Source organism: Macaca thibetana, chromosome 11, assembly GCF_024542745.1.
Source record: "Macaca thibetana thibetana isolate TM-01 chromosome 11, ASM2454274v1, whole genome shotgun sequence".
Lineage (NCBI taxonomy): Eukaryota > Metazoa > Chordata > Mammalia > Primates > Cercopithecidae > Macaca > Macaca thibetana.
Genome location: NC_065588.1, coordinates 12,277,565 through 12,297,129, shown reverse-complemented (window position 1 = coordinate 12,297,129; position 19,565 = coordinate 12,277,565). Strand labels below are relative to the sequence as shown.

The window sequence follows — 19,565 nt, the reverse complement described above, 5'->3', positions numbered from 1 at the left end:
AGTTGTAACCCACTAAATCATTCTCACCATTTATGAATGATTTGCAGCCTGTAATTTAAAGAGGAAGCTATTAGAGTTTAGGCAGAAGATTGATAAAGATCTAAATCATGAGGAGGAGGAGTGGGGGTGGCAAGGAGAGAACAGATTTCGGAGTTATTTCAGAAGTAGAATAAAGAGGAATTGGTATCCACTTAGATATAGTTGATAAGTTTAAGTTGACCCACAGACCTCATTGAGTGACTGGAGGCATTAAATGGGATACATAGCAGGAACTGAAAACCAAAGTACCATACCACATCTTGGCTGCAGATGTAATGTTTGATTGATGTGATGTTTAATTTACGTGAAATGCCTTTAGGCAGGCATGTACTTTGCCACAAGCCCCATCACTTTTTATTATCTTATACTAGATGACTTCATTTATGGTCTCTTTACCCCTGGAATCTAGGAGAAATGACTGATGATGGTGACTGATGATGTTGCCTGAGAGGTACTTATGGAATATCCCACTGAAGCTCTTCAGGAAGTTGACTATAAGGAACTGTGGCTCAGAAGAGAGATGTGGTGCTCTTTAGTTTATTGATGATAATTAAAGCTGTGGCAGTAGATAGACTCTCCCAGGACAGTAAGCCGAGGAGGAAAATAGTAGGTGATAGATAGAAATCTCTCTGGGAAGGACCTGCACTTAAGATGCTGGCAGAAGAGAATGAAGCCAACAAAGGAAACAGAGAAAGAATAATCAGAAATAGTAAGACATTTTTTTTAAGAGAAAACAGGAACCAGCAGTATTGTGTAAAGAGGTCAGTGAAATGAGGAATATATTGAATATGGCAAATAGTAGAACTTTGTTGCCAGAACAGTTTCAGTGCAGTGGTAAGGGTGGAAGTCTGATTTCAGGGAGTTACAATGTGACCCAGAGACTAGGAATTGAGGGTAGTGAATGTAAACTTTTCTTTCTTGAAGTTTGGCATTGCAAAGGAATGTTAAGGCACTAAAAAGGAATGAAAAGATGAGACGGTTGTTCTGAAGGACTAGAAAGAGTCTATGCCTCAGATTCCACAGACTAAATTTGTAAATGATAATCCCTACATATTATGTAACTTAGAGATGTCATTTTCACGCATTTCTTTCATATAATCTGTCAGAGGATGAGTTTAGCTATATGGATGGGAGATTTGAGGTAAGATGAAGCAGGAGGAAGTTTTTTAAAGGATCTGCAACTGTGAGATAAAATTTAACTGTTCAGAATGGAAGAATTTTCCCTCTGAATAGAAAGAGTAATGCTCTAATTTTGATAAGCTCACTTTCCCTCTACCTCTGATATTGATGGCCTCTGCTTCTTAAAGCCTCAGGTAGCTCAGGGATGCAGCGAAGGTGAATCCCTGGGGCAAGTGTCCTCTTCTGGCAATCTGGCCTTTCTTTGTGAGTCCTCCATTAATCAGGTATTAAAGACCTTATGTTCCTTGGTCTCAGGCAACTAGACAGCCTGAAGGCCAGCAGCATAGGGGATTTGAGAGCTAAGGCTCATCTTTAGTTTCCAGTTTTCATTCATCAGGCCTACATGTCACTATTCAAATCTAAAATCTAACATGTGCTCAGAGCTGATTTTGGCTTCTTCACCATTCCAGGTAAAACATTTGATGACTTGCCTAGGTTTATCCCTTCTGGCCATAAATTTTTTCCTGAAATCTTGGAATAACCTTGTTCATTTGTATGGTATATAGAATGAAGTAGAATGGATTTTATCTGTTTATTTATTTAAAGCTTCTTAATGGTGTTTAAATCTGTACTTCATTTACCATCTTTGTTTCTGTCAGTTTATAATTACACTTTGCAACCTATTGTTTTATTTCTGTCTTCACTTAAGGGTAGTTCATTTTGATTCCTAATGATGACATTTATTCCATATGTCCTTGGGGCGTGGTGTGTATGTATTCATAAAAAAGAAAAGTGCTTATGAGTTATCTTCATTAGGCTTATAGCTTCACATTCCTATTAGCAAGCCCTCTTTTTGATTACTATTTTGAATATACAGTTGTTTTTTCTTTTAAATAACCATACTGCATTCTTCATTGTAGATCCAACTGAAGAACCAGCACCACAGGCCACCAATACAGTTGGTTCTGTTATTGGAGTAATTGTCACCATTTTTGTGTCTGGAACTATATACTTTATCTGCCAGAGGATGTTGTGTCCACGTATGAAGGGAGATGGGGAAACCATGACTAATGACTATGTAGTTCATGGACCAGCTTCTGTGCCTCTTGGTTATGTGCCACACCCAAGTTCTTTGTCAGGATCTCTTCCAGGTGAGTCAGAATGGATCCATTGAGAATCAAGTCTTTGGTCCTGCAAGACTGCCAGGTTTCCACTGTGGAAGAGAATACTACCTAGAGTCTGTTTGAAACCATATTACTCTGAGTTTAAACAATTAGAAGAACAAATGTTCTTTTTTACTATTAGCACCTTCTCTTTACACAGAAGGCCTTAGATATGGTTTGGTAGAAATTGTCAGAGCCTATAAAGCAAATACATATGCAAGCTCTAAGCCTCTCTGACTACAATTCTGGATGCATGCTACAGAAGGTGAATCAGCCAGTCATTTAGTGAAAGAGTTATAAACCACAGGTTCTTTAAGTTCACCACCAAGGAACTCTAGTACTATGGAGCCCATGAATAAAAGGAGGCCAAAAATTATGTAAGACTCCCTTCAGCCAACAAAGATTTGTAAATAGCTGGATGATAGAAGGGAGGAATATGTCTTATGTTTTCTCCTGACTTCATGTGCTAACAGGGGACAAAGGGCTAGTTTGGGCATAGCTGAGTGGCCAGAAGTTTTACACTTGGGTAGGCCATGTTGCTCTAGGGAAGTGGCGTTCTTTTTAATGTTTTCTGGTGCCCTTAGTTAAAAGAAGCCTTCCTTTTAATGAATATGGAGAAGGAGGTGCCTTGCAAAAACCCTCTAAAAATAGGAACTTACTATGGGTGTAACTCTTAAGTAGACAAACATGGTTTTTAAACTGTTAATGGTAATGTGTCTTTGTTGCCATACCTATTTTCAGTTAGTGGAATTTGGGAAGCTTCTTGGAAAAAATAGAATTTCTTCTTTAGCACTGGTAGTTTTGATTCTAGAAACATTTATATTCATTAGATGAAAAAATACTCTTTCATATGTTGTTTGTACCCTAAAAAATGCTTTTTGTTTTCTTTTGAGCAAGTCTGTTATGTAATATACCCTGCCTCACAACCTCTACCCTTTACAGTCCTTTCAAATCCTCCAAGAGGTTGAAAAGCCCTTATTTTAAATAGCTCTGCTTCTACCAGGGGAGGGAGAAGGTGGGAGCTGTTCTTGGCTTTGTTCTAGGCCAGCTTTTTCAGTGGAAGCATTCACTTCTAGAGAACATTCATTTCCTTTCTCCATTAAATGTTTTCAATTATAGGAATAGAGTGTAAGTTATTTTAAAATCAGACTACTTGACTATTGATATTTGTCATCCTACTGTTGAATAAAATTGCTTGATACATTTTTATAGATCTTACGCATCTTCAGTTTTTATCCTCCTTTTGTTTTAGGAATGTCTCGAGGTAAATCAATGATCAGCTCTCTCAGTATCATGGGGGGAAGCAGTGGACCCCCCTACGACCGAGCCCATGTAACAGGAGCATCATCAAGTAGTTCTTCAAGCACCAAAGGCACTTACTTCCCTGCAGTAAGTAGTCTGTTTTCCTTTGAATGCAACATACATAGGATCTTAGATATTTAACTCATTTAAATGTGGGTGATCAGTGATAGTAATGTAAAAGTCGTTTTTGAATGTGAAATTTAGGCATAAAGGGCTCAAAGAAGGATTTACCACATCCCGCCCCCCAATGCTTGTAAGTCTTTTAAGTTACTGTGTAATAACCAGAATATTTGAAAGCATTGGGCATTACTTTCACATTTCAAGTAAAAGTGGAACTACTGAATGGTACCTCTTGAGGGATGAGGACCTTCATTTTACGACTTCCCAAAAGAGGAAGCACACCTGGAATTTCTCCTAAATCAATAATTTTTCTCTAAATACTTATAATTTTAAATAACCAGGACTTAGCTGTGCTGACCAATGATTTTTAGGTTACAGATTTTCGTTTTTGTCATTTTGCACTTTTTAGCCATGATGAGGTCTTAGGGAATGAGGAAGCCATAGTCCCAAAGTACTGTTTGAGGTCAATTCTTTGGAAAAGAAGAATTGTGCTAATAATGTATTGTTAAGAAACACTAATAGAGATAAGGAAGAAAAGTTGAAAGAAAGTCTAATCGTTTCTGTGTTGTTACTTTAATGTTTTAATTATTTTTCTTTTAGATTTTGAACCCTCCACCATCCCCAGCCACAGAGCGATCACATTACACTATGGAATTTGGATATTCTTCAAACAGTCCTTCCACTCATAGGTCATACAGGTAAGACACACCTCCCTCTAAAATACGTTGCAGTATTTATTAGAAAGTGTTTTAGTTGTGGACCTGATGTGTCTCCAAATGAGCAGACGATGGTCACCAGAGAGAGGCTAGTCATCTTGTCCTGGTAGTACTGACATTGCCTCTACCACAGATCCTTTCCTTTCAGGACTTTATACTTTTTTAAAATTTTTTTTGAGATGGAGTTTCACTCTTGTCACCCAGGCTGGAGTGTAATGGCATAATCTCAGCTCACTCGTGTAGTGATATGACCTCACTCGTGTAGAAATAAAGTGGGAACCACTTAAAGTATCTCACTCAGAATTCTCATTTCAGTTCAGATAAGACTGTTTAAAATAGCCTTGGCTTTGAACTGATTGTTTTAACAATTTGTTGTAATGCTGCTTTCCCTGACACAAGTTTCTTCTAGGAAGCCAAAACAGAGAAAGCAGAAGCCTGAAAATTGAGAAATGAGAAAAGATATAAAATATTATTTTTAAAAAGTCATGTCTTTAAATCAAATTGAATGAGGCAGTCAGCAGAATAAACACGATTGCATAAAAAACTGTTCTTGCTTAACTATTTTCCAGATAAGCCCAATTTCTGTTCCTCTGAGTCAAAACTTTCATCATTTGTTGAGATTTTGGTCTAAACTGGGACGTGAAAGAATTTTATTAATTCAGTTTGTTTTATTTTTTTCATGAAAATAGAAGTATTTGGACTTTTAAATGTTAACCTTAGAAATTTCACCAAGGATTGACACCTGATTGGACAAAAAGTTAAGACCAAAAACAAAACAAAACAAAACAAAACAGTAACTGTGACACCATGTCAGTATTGATAGTAAAAGCCTTTGAGAACTCGCTCAGTGTGTCACGTAACTTTTGGTCTCTGGCAGCCTTTTTATTTTTATTTTTAGTTATTTATTTATTTATTTATTTTGAGACAGGGTCCTGCTCTGTTGCCCAGGCTGGAATGCAGGGGCACAATCACAGCTTACTACAATCTCCGCCTCCCGGGCTCGAGCAGTCCTTCTGCCTCAGCCACCCAAGTAGCTGGGACTATAGGTGTGTGTCACCACGCCTGGCTCACTTTTTTAAATTTTTTGTAGAGACAGAGTCTTGCTATGATGCCCAGGCTGGTTTCTTTCTTTCTTTCTTTGTTAAAGACTAATCAAATGCAGTAGTAAGAAAGGGAGACAGAGTAGAACAAGGAGTTTGATCTGTACCTGTGAACAATCATGGCAGCCATTTCTTTTGAAGTCAGTCCAAGTGATAGCAAATGGTTTGTATCCTGGGTTCTTGGGATATATTATCTTGTGGTGCTGTATATCACAAGGTGTTTTATGAATGGTTGTATCACTTTTTAACTTGCTTTTGCCCCTTCTCTTGTAGTCAATCCTATCCTCTTGATCCTTTGATGAGAAAGCTTATGAAAAAATCTTTGGGATAAGTTTAAGATCAGCTTTACCATATTTAGAGTAAACAGGTATAAGAAGTTACAAATAGAAGTAGAAATGACAGAAAAGCCAGAACTTAGGTCAAATCTTATTTTCACTAGTATGTTTCTCTCTTTGCAATGCCTTTTTCTTTAGTTAGCAATGCTACAAACCTAACAACTGTACATCCCTTATAAAGATAAATAAGTGTAAGAAATAAGCTAGGCCTCTGAAATATACATTAGAAAATTCACTGACTCTTTATGGGCATTTAAATTTTATCATTTTGATGTTTAAAGCTGCTCTTATGACAGGTACTTATCTATACACAGGGAATGAAAGCTGTTTCCCCCAGCCACAGCAATTTCCCTTTGCTAAGGTAACAGTAATGGAATAGTTATGCCCCTGAGGCTGTCTACCAAAATCCAGCCTGGATTGTACAGAAATTGTACAGAATTGTACAGAAGAAAGAAATGAAGTCTTCAGATGTCATTAAATTAATTATTCATCAGGTTAATTTTGGAGTAAAGAATGTTGAGGAAATACTGACATGTTTGAGCAGTATAAAATATGTAAAAACCCATTCTTCCCATAGGCTATGAAACTGCAAAACAAATTTGAATAGTCATTTTTTGTTCTGTGATACAGTTTAACTTGAAGAGTACACTCAGAGGCTAGATTGAATTCACCTCTGCATTTCCATCCTGTTCATTTTCACTTGCCACTTTCTTATTTGCAAATAAAGTACATGCTGTCTTCCTTAGCGAATCTGCCATTGAAAATTGCCTCTTGGTCTGTGTAAATTTAAATGGCAGTAGCTTATTGTTTTCATAGTGTAGTTTACATCTAATACCTCTATTCTGAGAGGGAAAATCATTTTTTTGTAAAACTAACTGCTTCTCTTTATTTTCTTCCTATGCCAGCTACAGGCCATATAGCTACCGGCACTTTGCACCCCCCACCACACCCTGCAGCACAGATGTTTGTGACAGTGACTATGCTCCTAGTCGGAGAATGACCTCAGTGGCAACAGCCAAGGGCTATACCAGTGACTTGAACTATGATTCAGAACCTGTGCCCCCACCTCCCACACCCCGAAGCCAATACTTGTCGGCAGAGGAGAACTATGAAAGCTGCCCACCTTCTCCATACACAGAGAGGAGCTATTCTCATCACCTCTACCCACCGCCACCCTCTCCCTGTACAGACTCCTCCTGAGGAGGGGCCCTCCTCCTCTGACTGCCTCCAACGTAAAAATGTAAATATAAATTTGGTTGAGATCTGGAGGGGGGGAGGGAGCTATTAGAGAAGGATGAGGCAGACCATGTACAGTTAAAATTATAAAATGGGGTAGGGAATACTGGAGATATTTGTACAGAAGAAAAGGATATTTATATATTTTCTTAAAACAGCAGATTTGCTGCTTGTGCCATAAAAGTTTGTATAAAAAAATAAATTTGTACTAAAAGTTTTATTTTTGCAAACTAAATACACAAAGCATGCCTTAAACCCAGTGAAGCAACTGAGTACAAAGGAAACAGGAATTATAAAGGCATCACTGACCAGGAATATCTGGGCTTTATTGATACCAAAAACAAAAAAGAGGAAGAAGAAAAATTAAGTCCATCTCAGAGCAGCAAACCATAGATACTTGAATGTAGCCAGCTAGCCTTCAGTTAACTAACATTTGAGGGCCAACAAGTAAGAAATCATGAAAGGAAAAAAAAGGAATTAATACTAACCTTGGACGAAAGGCTTTGTTTTCTCTAGGAATCCAACAGTGTTAGTGAGGAAGATAGATACTTCTAAAAACCCATTCTGGGTGTTGCTGTTGTAGGAGAGATCAGCCAGAGGTAAGATGCCATGAAGCTGTGTGTGTGTGCAAGTCTCTGTCCCTACCTTTAGAATCCATACCTCTATCAAAATGAATTTTTTCTCTATGTTTACCTTGCTGCCTCCCCCAGCAACTTGGTAGGTCATTTGGCTAAGATACCATGATTTTTCTAAGCTGAGGCATTGACTAAATGGAATTTTCTAAATTCAAGTTGATTTTAATATTTCTTCTAGCTCCATTCCCCACTAGGCTTAGCTCTTCAATTTGACAGCTGTTTTTGCATAATGATCAAAAGTTAGACATATTATTTCTCTTCTTCCAAGATTGTTTTAATGCTCATTAAAATGTCTTTTTACAACACATATAGACAATGTTTAAGAATTAAAAACTTAACCATTATGTTTTTGTTGTAAATTAATCATATATCCTTGCACTACTTTCAGCATATATCACAGTATGAAATCATTTATATATATATATATATATTTTTTTTTTTTTCTGAGTAAAACATTTAAATATGTTCTGGTTAGAGACAATCTATTTAAAAAGAATTTTTTCTTATTAGGATTTGCCCTATATTAAACAGTTTGTGACGTTTTCATGTTCTTAGGCCGGTTTTTCTCAGAATGATGTCTACATACATACCTCTTCTAATGTGTGACATGAATTTAATATCTTTCTGTTACCCACTGTGAATGTTAGGCTGTTTTCAAATTATCCACAAATTATTCTTATAATCACCTCATATTTTTATGTGGATCCTCTCTTACCCATTATGGATTAAGATAATTTAACAAATTCAACAATGAGAATTAAATGAGAAGGCAAACAACTTTTCAGCTGTCAGAATTTGGGTGGAAGGGAATAATGGAAGCCTCTTTTGTGATCTGCCTGACCTGCTGTCATGTATGGTACTAGGGCTGCTACATCTTCAGCTATCAGGGCTGACCTGTGGAATGATTCTAGCACTTGCTCTGCCACCTTGCCAGAAGTCAGTTTCCTGCTTTTTACACATGTCTAGCACTTCTCTGCTAAAATTGAATGGTTTTAAACTAATGTATTTTTAGCTTAAGAGGTGTTGGTCAGTTAATTATTGAATTTTTTTTTTCTTTTTTAATTCTGTCTTGCCAAGGCTTCTCTGGGTTTCAGGGCCCAAGAGAAAACAGTGGAAGAAAGGATTCAGAATTTTGGCAAGGGTGAAGTAACTGTTCATGAAATACCTAAGTAAAGTTTTTGAAGATAAAATTGTGGTTTCAGAATAATGCTGACTGTTGGAGACTGTAAGAATCAGGTGCACTTGATTTTGCATAGAAGCAAATGGTAAATCTGTCAGAGTCCTGCTTTTCAGTTAGACAAGCATGAACTCTTGCTGTTGCTGGAACTAAGTGCCTACAGTGTCAGACAAAATGGACATTGAACTTGGGTTCTGTGATTCACAGGGGCACTTGGTGCTTAAATGAAGATGGAAAGGTTAGCAATACCTACGTGTCAGTTAGAATTTGACAGTTCTATATGTTTACATTTTTAAATGTGCATCTTAATCTGGTGGACTTCCCATGTGGGGACTTGCACTCTAATAAACTAAGAAGAATATTGCCTTGTTGGATCTCAGTCCACACGCCTGCACTGCGATGGCAATGGCCTCTTCTTCAAAATACTAATTTGTGTGCCAATTTGTTTAAAATTATTTGAAGGCAGTTCAGCGTAATCTCAGTGTTCTCTTTCTGGGGTAGATGAGATGGATTCTTAATATTTCTGGGAGTACTTTTTAATGAGAGAATTGTCAAATTTGGAAAGATTTATTCACCCTTAGGTTACATGGACAGTTAAGCTTAAGTAAACTGTATATTGATTATTAAACACGCACTGTAATAGGAAAAGTCGAGAGGAAATACATGAGACCACAACTTAGGGGGGAAAAAGAAAAGGGATTTTTAAATTTGACATTAAATTCATTGTGCAAGGGGGAAAATGAATAATGTTTCATTAGATTCGTTATATGCAAAAGTATTTATTTTGAACATGTGTGCTAAAATATGTGCACTAACTGATGTGATTAAAATTATCCAAGAAATAAACTTGAGCATAACATACTCTGTGTGCACCACAGTAAGCTATTCTGCATTGAAGTGGTCTTTTTTAACTAAGGCCTGGACTTGGTTCCAACGAGTCGTGATCTTCTGAATAGTGACTTAAGGAGTTCTCTTTGCTTAAGTCAGATAATGGCACATTCACAGGAAAAAAACAGAGTTGGTGGATAGAATTTTCTCACTATTAGTTTTTCTTCCATGAAATTTTATTATGCCTTTGGCACTTTCTGCCACTCTTACAGCATATGACAAGATGTCTGTTTAGCAGAAGATTATGTACTTTAATTTTAACATAAAAATACCTTGTGATATATTACCAAGAGATCTCTGATTCTTCAGTAAGTTTGAGAACAGCTATTCTACAGAGATGGTAGGTATTTAGAAATGAAGACTTTAAAGTACATTTTAATCTAATATAGGCCAGTAATTGGGGGAAGGGGCTTTGGGCAGTACAATTTTAAGATGATTTTGAGGGTTGTATTTCTTTATCATTTAAAAATACCCTGAAGTCAGTAATTTATATGAAGGAAACTCATTCATTATTGAAGGTATGAAACTAGCCACCATCTGTATTAGGTAGCAGTTTTGGAGGATCATCTTTTTCTTTTGCTATAAAGCCCTATTAATGAAGAATACTTCCTGCAGAGTTACTAGCTGTGGCTTACCTAGTGTGTTAATGAAATGTGTTTATTTATGTGACTTGATATCAGTAGTCATAATAAAGACCGAAGAGGTATGCTTTAAGCAAGCCTACTTCTATGCAGTGAACAGGCTGCCGCTGCCTAGATTAGATTCTTAGAAATGTCATATTTTGAATTGTTTTATTTCTTGTAGGGGAAACTTTGTCCCACTTCATTGATTTGCATGCCATAGGAATTACATATTGGTTATCATTATGTATCTAACAAGATTCAGAAACAAAAATCTTGGACTTTTCACATCCGAAATATGTCAGCTCTTAATAAATGAGTGGTGCTTCAGTCTACATACGGCATCCATAGTTTATCTAGAGTAAGGATGTGAGTGTGTTGACCAGTTGTCAGTGGTTGGACAAATATTTGGGCACCTACAGATGAGACCATACACTAAGTGTGGACTGAGTCCTAAAGAAGTTTATAGTCAAGTGTTGTTTAAAACAGTATCAGAATTCTTAAACTCAAGGAATTTAATTTTATTTGGTATTTCCTAAGCCTAAAATGAGCCGAGAGAGCTGATTTTATAAAGTACTTGTCGTGCATGTGTGGCTTCTAACTTTTGGGAAGGCACCATTTTATAATAGTCTCAAAATTTAGCTTTTGAAATTCTCAACATTTTACAGTAGAAGACTTTGGACCTCAAGTATAAAAATATACCATTTATAATTAAAAAAAATTAAATTATAAGTATTGTAAATGCATACTCTCAAGCTATTGTCTGACTTGATCTACGTCTCATAAAGCCTGTACCTGAGTGGAGTGGAAGGTGGAGTCCAACGTTCATCAGTTACTGACTCTACCTTCACCCTCCTTCAATTGAGGTAAACTTTGCTGTTTTTCTTTTTCATAAAGCATTCGAGTTTATTGCTGAAAAAAATCTTCATGACTATACAGATAGAATTACAAACTCAATGATTTCTTTTACTTAGAAGCAGAGTATAGACCTAACAAATGGTTAGATTTCCCACCATCACTTAGAGTTTGCCCAGAAGCAACACCAAAGAATTATAGACAACATGCTTTTGCTTAACTGTCCATTTTGGTTGTTTTGTTTTTTAATCAAATATAAGCAGGATGGGCGATAGAGATATTTATATAGAGATATATATTCTATATATCTAATGCCTAAATATGGGTATTAAAGGGAAAAATTTTAAAGTCTGATTAAATCCAATATTACATGAAATTAAATATATGGGTTAGTAAGGAAAAATGTTAAAAAGTAGAGAGAATACCAAGAAGATGAAACTGGACTAGCCTTATTTGCAAGTGAAGGATCTGGTGCTGCTTTCAGATGTTTTTCCTTTATTTTTTTTCCCTTAAGCTTTAATCTTCGTCATTGTCTGAAAGTCAACTGGTGTTTCTTGTTCATCGACTTTGGTACGATGGTGCTTTGCAAGGATGTATTTATATTATAATGGCCAACATTTGGTCAGCCCTTGTCCACTTCTTCACTTCCCTCCTTTTGTAAAATAAGTGCTTTAATTATAAACTGTACAAAAATACCTTGTATAAAACCTCTTTTTTGATTATTACGATAAATAAGCTGAATTGTAACAAATGAAATGTTGATTTTTATAATAAAACTGGAAAAGTAAAAGTGTCTGTCCTTTCTTTTCAGCAAGAAATTTAGACAGTAGCTGGTTGTGCTTTGCTGTGATGTAAATAAGACTGTTTCAGACACAACAAAACCCAGCTTTATTGTTTGCATTTTAAATAATACTCTGCTAGCACACCTATAGTCCCAGCTAGTTGGAAGACTGAAGGAGGAGGATCACTTAAGCCGGGGAGGTTGAGGCTGCAGTAAGACTCGTGATTGCGCTACTTGCACTGCAGCCTTGGGCTACAGAGTGAAACCCTGTATCTAAATCAATCAGCCAATCAGTCTGTGCAAGAGATTTGCGAAGGGCTGTTGCTTCGTTCAGTGCTGGCAGCATTTGTGTTTGGGAACAAGAATAAGAAATAGCCTGTGCTTCAGAACTGGTCTTGTTTTCAGTAAACTGGAAGGAGTTCTAGTATGGACTCTGAGCACTTCCCTCTCTTCCAAGATCTTAAATTAGCTTATAAAATGCACATTGCTTTCCTGGTGAAGAGCCCAGTACGATGCGATGATTCTTTTTCTATGCGGGTAGGACATAGTGAAAACCAGTGAAATATCAGGTCTCTGCTTGATACTAAGCTTACTAGTTTGATAGGAAGGGAGAAAAGCTGCTTTTGTATTTTGCAGTATTTGAGCCCAAATACCAATTAAAGGGAAACCAAGTTTTAATATAATGCTTTTCCTTAGCCAGTGCTCTCAAATAAGTGAACTTACTTTGGTCTTTGCTGACTCCTCCCATTCTTTCCCCTGGAAGGAAAACAAAAACTCCCAAGTTGTGCCATTCCTAGTTAAATGAAAGAAAGAAAAGGCAGAAGATGGGTTTGCCTGATTTAAAGGCAGTCTCAGGAATGGGGAAAACACTGCAAACTGTTTTGGGTCCTTCTTTACCCAGATAGGTTTTCAGCTAAGTAAATCCTTAAGTAGTTTTCATTTTAATTCTTTGCCTTGTATATGATTGCATTGCTGCTATAAATTTAATTCAAATGATGAATTACTGTCCTCAGATCTCTGGTTCCATCCATTTATATCATTATGTAATCTGCACAATCCCCCCTCCCTCCCACAGAAAATCTGCTTAAGATTTGCATTTGCAAATTCATATTTAGTCAACGTACAAAACCATCTTCTCCAATGCAGAAGTTAAAATGAAGGATAATTTGATTAACATTCTAGCCTGCATTTACTGTGTACCAGGCACTGTGCTGCCTTTCCCTGCCTCCCACCCTCCGACTTAAAATAACCAAATGATTGCCAGCTGTGGTAGCTTGAGCCTGTAAGCTACTTGGGAAGCTGAGGCGGGAAGATCTTTTGAGGTCAGGAGTTTGAGACTAGCCTGGTCAACAGAGAAACTCCTACCTCTAGAATAAAAAGAATAATAAACTGATTAATGACCAGGCTTGACAGGAAATGCCCAATTTGAGTATGAAAAGCTCCACTGCAAAATTTTGATTAGAAATGGGTTATTGCCAGGCGCAGTGGCTCATGCCTGTAATCCCAGCACTTTGGGAGGTCAGGATTGCCTGAGGTCAGGAGTTCGAGACCAGCCTAACTGACACGGAGAAACCTCGTCTCTACTAAAAATGCAAAAACTAGCCAGGCGTTGTGACAGGCGCCTGTAATCCCAGCTACTCCGGGAGCTGAGGCAAGAGAATTGCTTGAACCCAGGAGGCAGAGGTTGCAGTGAGCCGAGACGGGACCTTGGCACTCCAACCAGCCTGGGCAACAAGAGCGTGACTCTCAAAAAAAAAAAAAAAAAGAAGAAAACGGGTTGTCTCTGGGTAGAGGGAAAAGGACATGGATTGAGGTCTAGATTTTAATCTTTATTCCATAGTAATTAATTGTCAAGGCATGTCTGGACTCATTTATCTCTCAGTATTTATTGGCATTAGTCTAATGTAGAGTTTTCAGAACCTTGACTCTTTAATGAGCCAGTTGACTCTTTTTTTTTTAGACTGAGTCTCGCTCTGTCGCCAGGCTGGAGTGTAGTGGTGTGATCTTGGCTCACTGCAACCTCTGACTCTGGTTGAAGCGATTCTCCCACCTCAGCCTCCCGAGTAGCTGGGATTACAGGCATGCGCCACCACACCCAGCTTTTTTTTTTTTTTTTTTTTTTTTTTTTTTGTACTTTTAGTAGAGACGGGGTTTCACCATTTTGGCCAGGATGGTCTCGATCTCCTGACCTCGTGATCTGCCCACCTTGGCCTCCCAACATGCTGGGATTACAGGCGTGAGCCACCGTGCCTGGCTACCAGTTGACTCTTTTAATAAGTCAATTCCAATACCTGTTCTAGAGAGGTACTTACACATAATGCATTTGAGGCAATGAATTGTATTACAAGGTAGAGTCCATTGGAGCCCAAACACGTATGTGGTATGCTATTCCATGGAGATTCCTATTAGATGCTTCATTTCCCCTAGGCACTTGCTTTCCTTTCTAAAGAAAATAACTGTCGAAAAGGAGACAGCCCAATGCCCATCTTACATCACGAGCTGCATGGCAGACAGAAGTGATTATCCTGAGGTCTTTTGACTTCTGGTTGTCCTACCAAAAGCTCCCCCACTACCATTACTCAATTGAACAGCCTTGAAGATTCTCATCTTTTGTCCAGTAATTGAAGTTCCTTCTTGGGGATTCCATGGGAAAGAAAGGGTTAGGGTCTCAATATGCAGTGCTGTGGTTCTTAACTGCAGATACATATGTAACAGGAAAAATTTTAATACCTCAGTTTCTCTAGGTTATTCATATTTTCTCTTCTTGTGTCCGCTTTAGATACTTGTGTCTTTCAAGGAATTTGTCCATTTCATCTAAGTTGTTGATTTACTGACATAAAATACGTTCTCTATCCTTTTAATGTCTGTTTTTGTTTCTAACATCGGTAATTTGTGTCTTCTCTACTGGGACTCAGAACATAGTACCTAAAATATGACACCTTGGAATACTATTTTGAGCTGAAGGAATTTGATAAAAATCACAGAAGCAGGATTCCCTCATCATTCTCACCTGAAGCAGATTATAAACCTGGGATAAGTTTTCTGATCTTCCCCTTAAGCAGGTCCCTCGTGTGAGAGGTGCCCTCTCTGTGCCTGGAGCAAAGGAACATTCTTATCTCTAAAGACAAAGGGTCAGCCGGGCGCAGTGGCTCACGCCTGTAATCCCAGCACTTTGGGAGGCTGAGGCGGGTGGATCACCTGAGGTCAGGAGTTTGAGACCAGCCTGGCCAACATGGTGAAACCGTCTGTACTAAAAATACAAAAATTAGCCAGCTCTGGTGATGGGTGCCTGTAATCCTAGCTACTTGGGAGGCTGAGGCACGAGAATGGCATGAACCCAGGAGGGGGAGGTTGCAGTGAGCCAAGATCGCGCCACTGCACTCCAGCCTGGGTGACAGAGCAAGACTCTGTCTCGAAAACAAAAACAAACAAACAAAAAGGATTACAAAGAAGAATCTAAACTTAGGTCTTGCTAAGTTTCCCCCAGTTATGATGAGATCATACCCTTTATGTCCTATCATATTTCTCCACAACTGTCTACTCTTCATCAAACTTAATACAAAACACACATCTGTTTCTTCGGGTCTTCATTTCAATATGAAGACTATACCACATAAAACATACTAAATTTGATAGTTTTCTGTCTCTTTTTTTTTTTTTTTTTTTTTTGTGGAGACAGACTCTTGCTCTGTCATGCAGGCTGGAGTGTGGTGACACGATCTTGGCTCACTGCAACCTTCACCTTCCAGGCTCAGGTGATCCTCCCACCTCAGCCTCCCAAGTAGCTGAGACTACAGGCACACACCACCACATCCAGCTAATTTTTTTGTAGTTTTTGTAGAGATGAGGTTTTACCATGTTGTCCAGGCTGGTCTTGAACTCCTAGGCTCAAGCAATCTGCCCACCTCAGCCTCCCAAAGTGCTCGGATTACAGGTATAAGTTACCACGCCTGGCCAAAAAAATCTACTTACTTATAACTCCATCCCCACCCCATTTGGTTGGTTGTCACAAAGTTATATCTTTATCCATGTGCCCCCAAACATAAACTAATAATTATTTTAAACACATTAGAATTTTAAATTATGTAGAAAACAATGTGGAGGCCGGGCACGGTGGCTTATGCCTGTGATTCCAGCACTTTAGGAGGCTGAGGTGGGCGGATAACCCGAGGTCAGGAGTTTGAGACCAGCCTGGCCAACATGGTGAAACTCCATCTGTATGAAAAATACAAAAATTAGCTGGACATGGTGGCGCATGCCTGTAATCCCAGCTACTCAGGAGGCTGAGGCAGGAGAATGGCTTGAACCCAGGAGGTGGAGGTTACAGTGAGCCAAGATCACACCACTGCACTCCAGCCTGGGCAACAGGGTGAGACTCCATCTCAAAAAAAAAAAGAAAAAAAAAAGTAGAGTAACAAAACTAAAACAATACTAGTGTTTAAATTAGTTTTAAAAAATGTATTATTAGTCTCTTGGTTGGGCATGGTGGCTCACACCTGTAATTCCAGCACTTTGGGAGGCCGAGGTGGGCGGATCCTTTGAAGTCAGGAGTTCGAGACCAGCCTGGCCAACATGGTGAGATCCTGTCTCTACTAATAGCAAAAATAGCCGCGTGTGGTTGTGCATGCCTGTAATCCCAGCTACTCGGGAAGGTGAGGCAGGAGACTAGCTTGAGGCTGGGAGGAAGAGTTTGCAGTGTGTTGAGATCATGCCACTACACTCTAGTCTGGGTGACAGAGTGTGACTCTGTCTTAAAAAAAAAAAAAAAAAGTGCCAGGCGCAGGGGCTCACATCTGAAATCCCAGCACTTTGGGAGGCTGAGGCAGGCAGATCATGAGGTTAGGAGATTGAGACCATCCTGGGTAACATGGTGAAAACCCATCTCTACTAAAAATACAAAAAATTAGCCAGGTGTGGTGGCATGTGCCTGTAGTCCCAGCTACTTGGGAGGCTGAGGCAGGAGAATCATCTGAACCTGGGAGGCAGAGGTTGCAGTGAGCAGAGATTGCGCCATTGCACTCCAGCCTGGATGACAGAGTAAGACTCTGTCTCAAAAAAAAAAAAAGTGTAGAAAACAAAAAGTAGAGTTACAAACCCTTGTCCAAATAATACTAGCTTTGTGGGGGGCATGGTGGCTCATGCCTGTAATCCCAGCACTTTTTTTGAGAGGCCAAGGCAGGCAGATCACCTGTTTGCGACCAGGCTGGCCAACATGGTGAAACCCTGTCTCCACTAAAAACACAAAAATTAGCTGGGCATGGTGGCGCACACCTGTAATCCCAGCTACTTGGGAGGCTGGGGCATGAGAATTGCTTGACTCCTCCAGGAGATGGAGGTTGCAGTGGACTGACATCATGCCACTGTACTCCAGTCTGGACAACAGAGCAAGAATCTATCTCAAAAATAATAATAATACTAGCTTTGGTAGTGGCCTATGTATTTACCTTCATAGAGGTCTTTATTTCTTCAAATGGCTTTAGTTACTGGCAAGAGTCCTTTAATTTCACCCTGCAGAGGTGACCTAGTCTAACAAACTCAATCAGCTTTTGTTTATCTGGGAATTAATTTCCCCCTCATTTTGAAAGATAATTGATATGGTTTGGCTGTGTCCCCACCCAAATCTCATCTTGAATTATAGTTCCCATAATCCCCATGTGTCATGAGAGGCACCTGGTGGGAGGTATTTGACTCACGGGAGCAGTTTCCCCCATGCTGTTCCTGTGATAGTGAGTAAGTTCTCACAATATCTGATGGTTTTATAAGGGGCTTTCCACTTTGCTTGGTTCCCATTTTTCTCCTGCTGCCATGTGAAGAAGGACATGTTTGTTTCCCCTTATGCATTGATTATAAGTTTCCTGAGGCCTCCCCAGCCACACTGAACTGTGAGTCAATTAAACTTCTTTCCTTTATAAATTACCCAGTCGTGGGTATGTCCTTATAGCAGAGTGAGAACGAGCTAATACAATAGTTTTGCTGAATATAGGATTCTTGGTTGATACTGTTTTTTGTTTGTTTGTTTGTTTTTCCTTTTAGCATTTTGAATATATTGGCTCATTGCCTTCTGGCATCCCAAGTTTCTGATGAAAAATCTGCTGATGATCTAGGGGTCCCTTGTATGTGATGAGTCAATTCCCTCATCCTACTTTTAGGATTATCTGTCATTGTCTTTCAGGCATTTGATTATTATGTGCCTCAGGGTGGGTCTCTTTCAGTTCATTGTGCTTGGAATTCATTGAGCTTCTTGGATATTTACATTCATATCTTTCCTCAAGTTTATAATGTTTGCAGCCATTATTTCTTCATGTATTCTCTGTGTCTCTTTCTCTCTCTCTCTCTCCTTTCCTCTGGAACTCCCATAATGCATAATGGTTGTGTTGGGCAGCTTGATGATGTCGCACAGCTCCCTTAGGCTCTGTTCACTATTCTTCAGACTTTTTCTTTCTGTTCCTCAGACTTGATAATTTCCGTTGTCTTATTGATAGAGGCAGGAGACAGAGAAATCCTAGGCAGATGGGCAGTTCCCCAGTGAAACCCCACATTCAAGCCAAAGAGAGTTTAAAGCCTGAAGGCCAAGCTACAAGTCAAATTCACAGACTGGATTGAGAAGTGTCTTCCTGTTTGGTGTGCTTTCCTTTGATTGATCCCCACCCTTCACCTATTTTACATATACCTACCCTTCCCTAATTGTTTTTACACTGTGCCCACCTTTCACTGGTGCCTTGGTTTTAACCTTTCTTGCATACTCACAAACCAGGAGGCACGCACTCCCTTATCCTGTTCCTATAAAAATACCAGACTCAGCCACACTGAGAGAGACAACCTGACTTCAGGAGAGACAATCCAACCTTCCCACCCTCTCTCCACTGACAGCTGTTTCTTCACTCAATAAAATTATCTGTCTTTACCACCCTTTAATTGTCAGCGTGACCTCATTCTTCTTGGAAGCAGGACAAGAGCTTGGGACTCACTGAATGTGGGTGGCCAGAAAGGCTGTTAACACTGGCCCTCTGCCCTCGACGGTGGAGGGCAGCTTCCCCACATGACAGAAGCAGTGGCGGGGACAAGCTTGTCCCGAAGCCACGCCAGTTCTGGAGCCCTGGGCCAAGGAGGGGCAAGAATCTGACTGAGCTGTTAACATGCTGCCGTCCATCAGGCTGTGGACAGCAGAACTAAAAGAGCTAATTAGCACACTAACACCCCTTCTGGGGATTTAGGGTCGTGGGGCACCCCTGCTTGGGCACTGTTGCATTCCCCTTAGGACAACACACCTGGTCTGGCCGTGGGGCCTGCACAGAGCTTGCTCCTGTGTTGGCACTTGGAGCGACAAGTCAAACCCTGCACTCGCTTGCCCATGTGCTCCCTCCTACCAGGGGCTGAGCACAGCTGACCAAGTAGATGGGTGCCCCTGCTGCAAGCCCAGCAAAGGGGTCAAGAAAAATCCTGTGTCATTATCTTCAAGTTTCCTGATTCTTTCTTCTG

At 39.4% G+C, this 19,565-nt stretch overlaps 1 protein-coding gene across 1 annotated transcript in view; it reads left to right on the top strand.

The window, feature by feature from the left end:
• LRP6 (LDL receptor related protein 6) overlaps nt 1-12,095 on the top strand; it is a 153,625-nt gene extending 141,530 nt beyond the window's left edge. The window contains exons 20-23 of the mRNA XM_050748223.1: nt 2,079-2,309; nt 3,574-3,710; nt 4,344-4,441; nt 6,800-12,095. Coding sequence (XP_050604180.1) covers nt 2,079-2,309; nt 3,574-3,710; nt 4,344-4,441; nt 6,800-7,094 — 761 coding nt within the window. The 3' untranslated portion in view covers nt 7,095-12,095. The remainder of the gene's footprint in view (nt 1-2,078; nt 2,310-3,573; nt 3,711-4,343; nt 4,442-6,799) is intronic.
• The last annotated feature ends 7,470 nt before the right edge of the window (nt 12,096-19,565 follow it).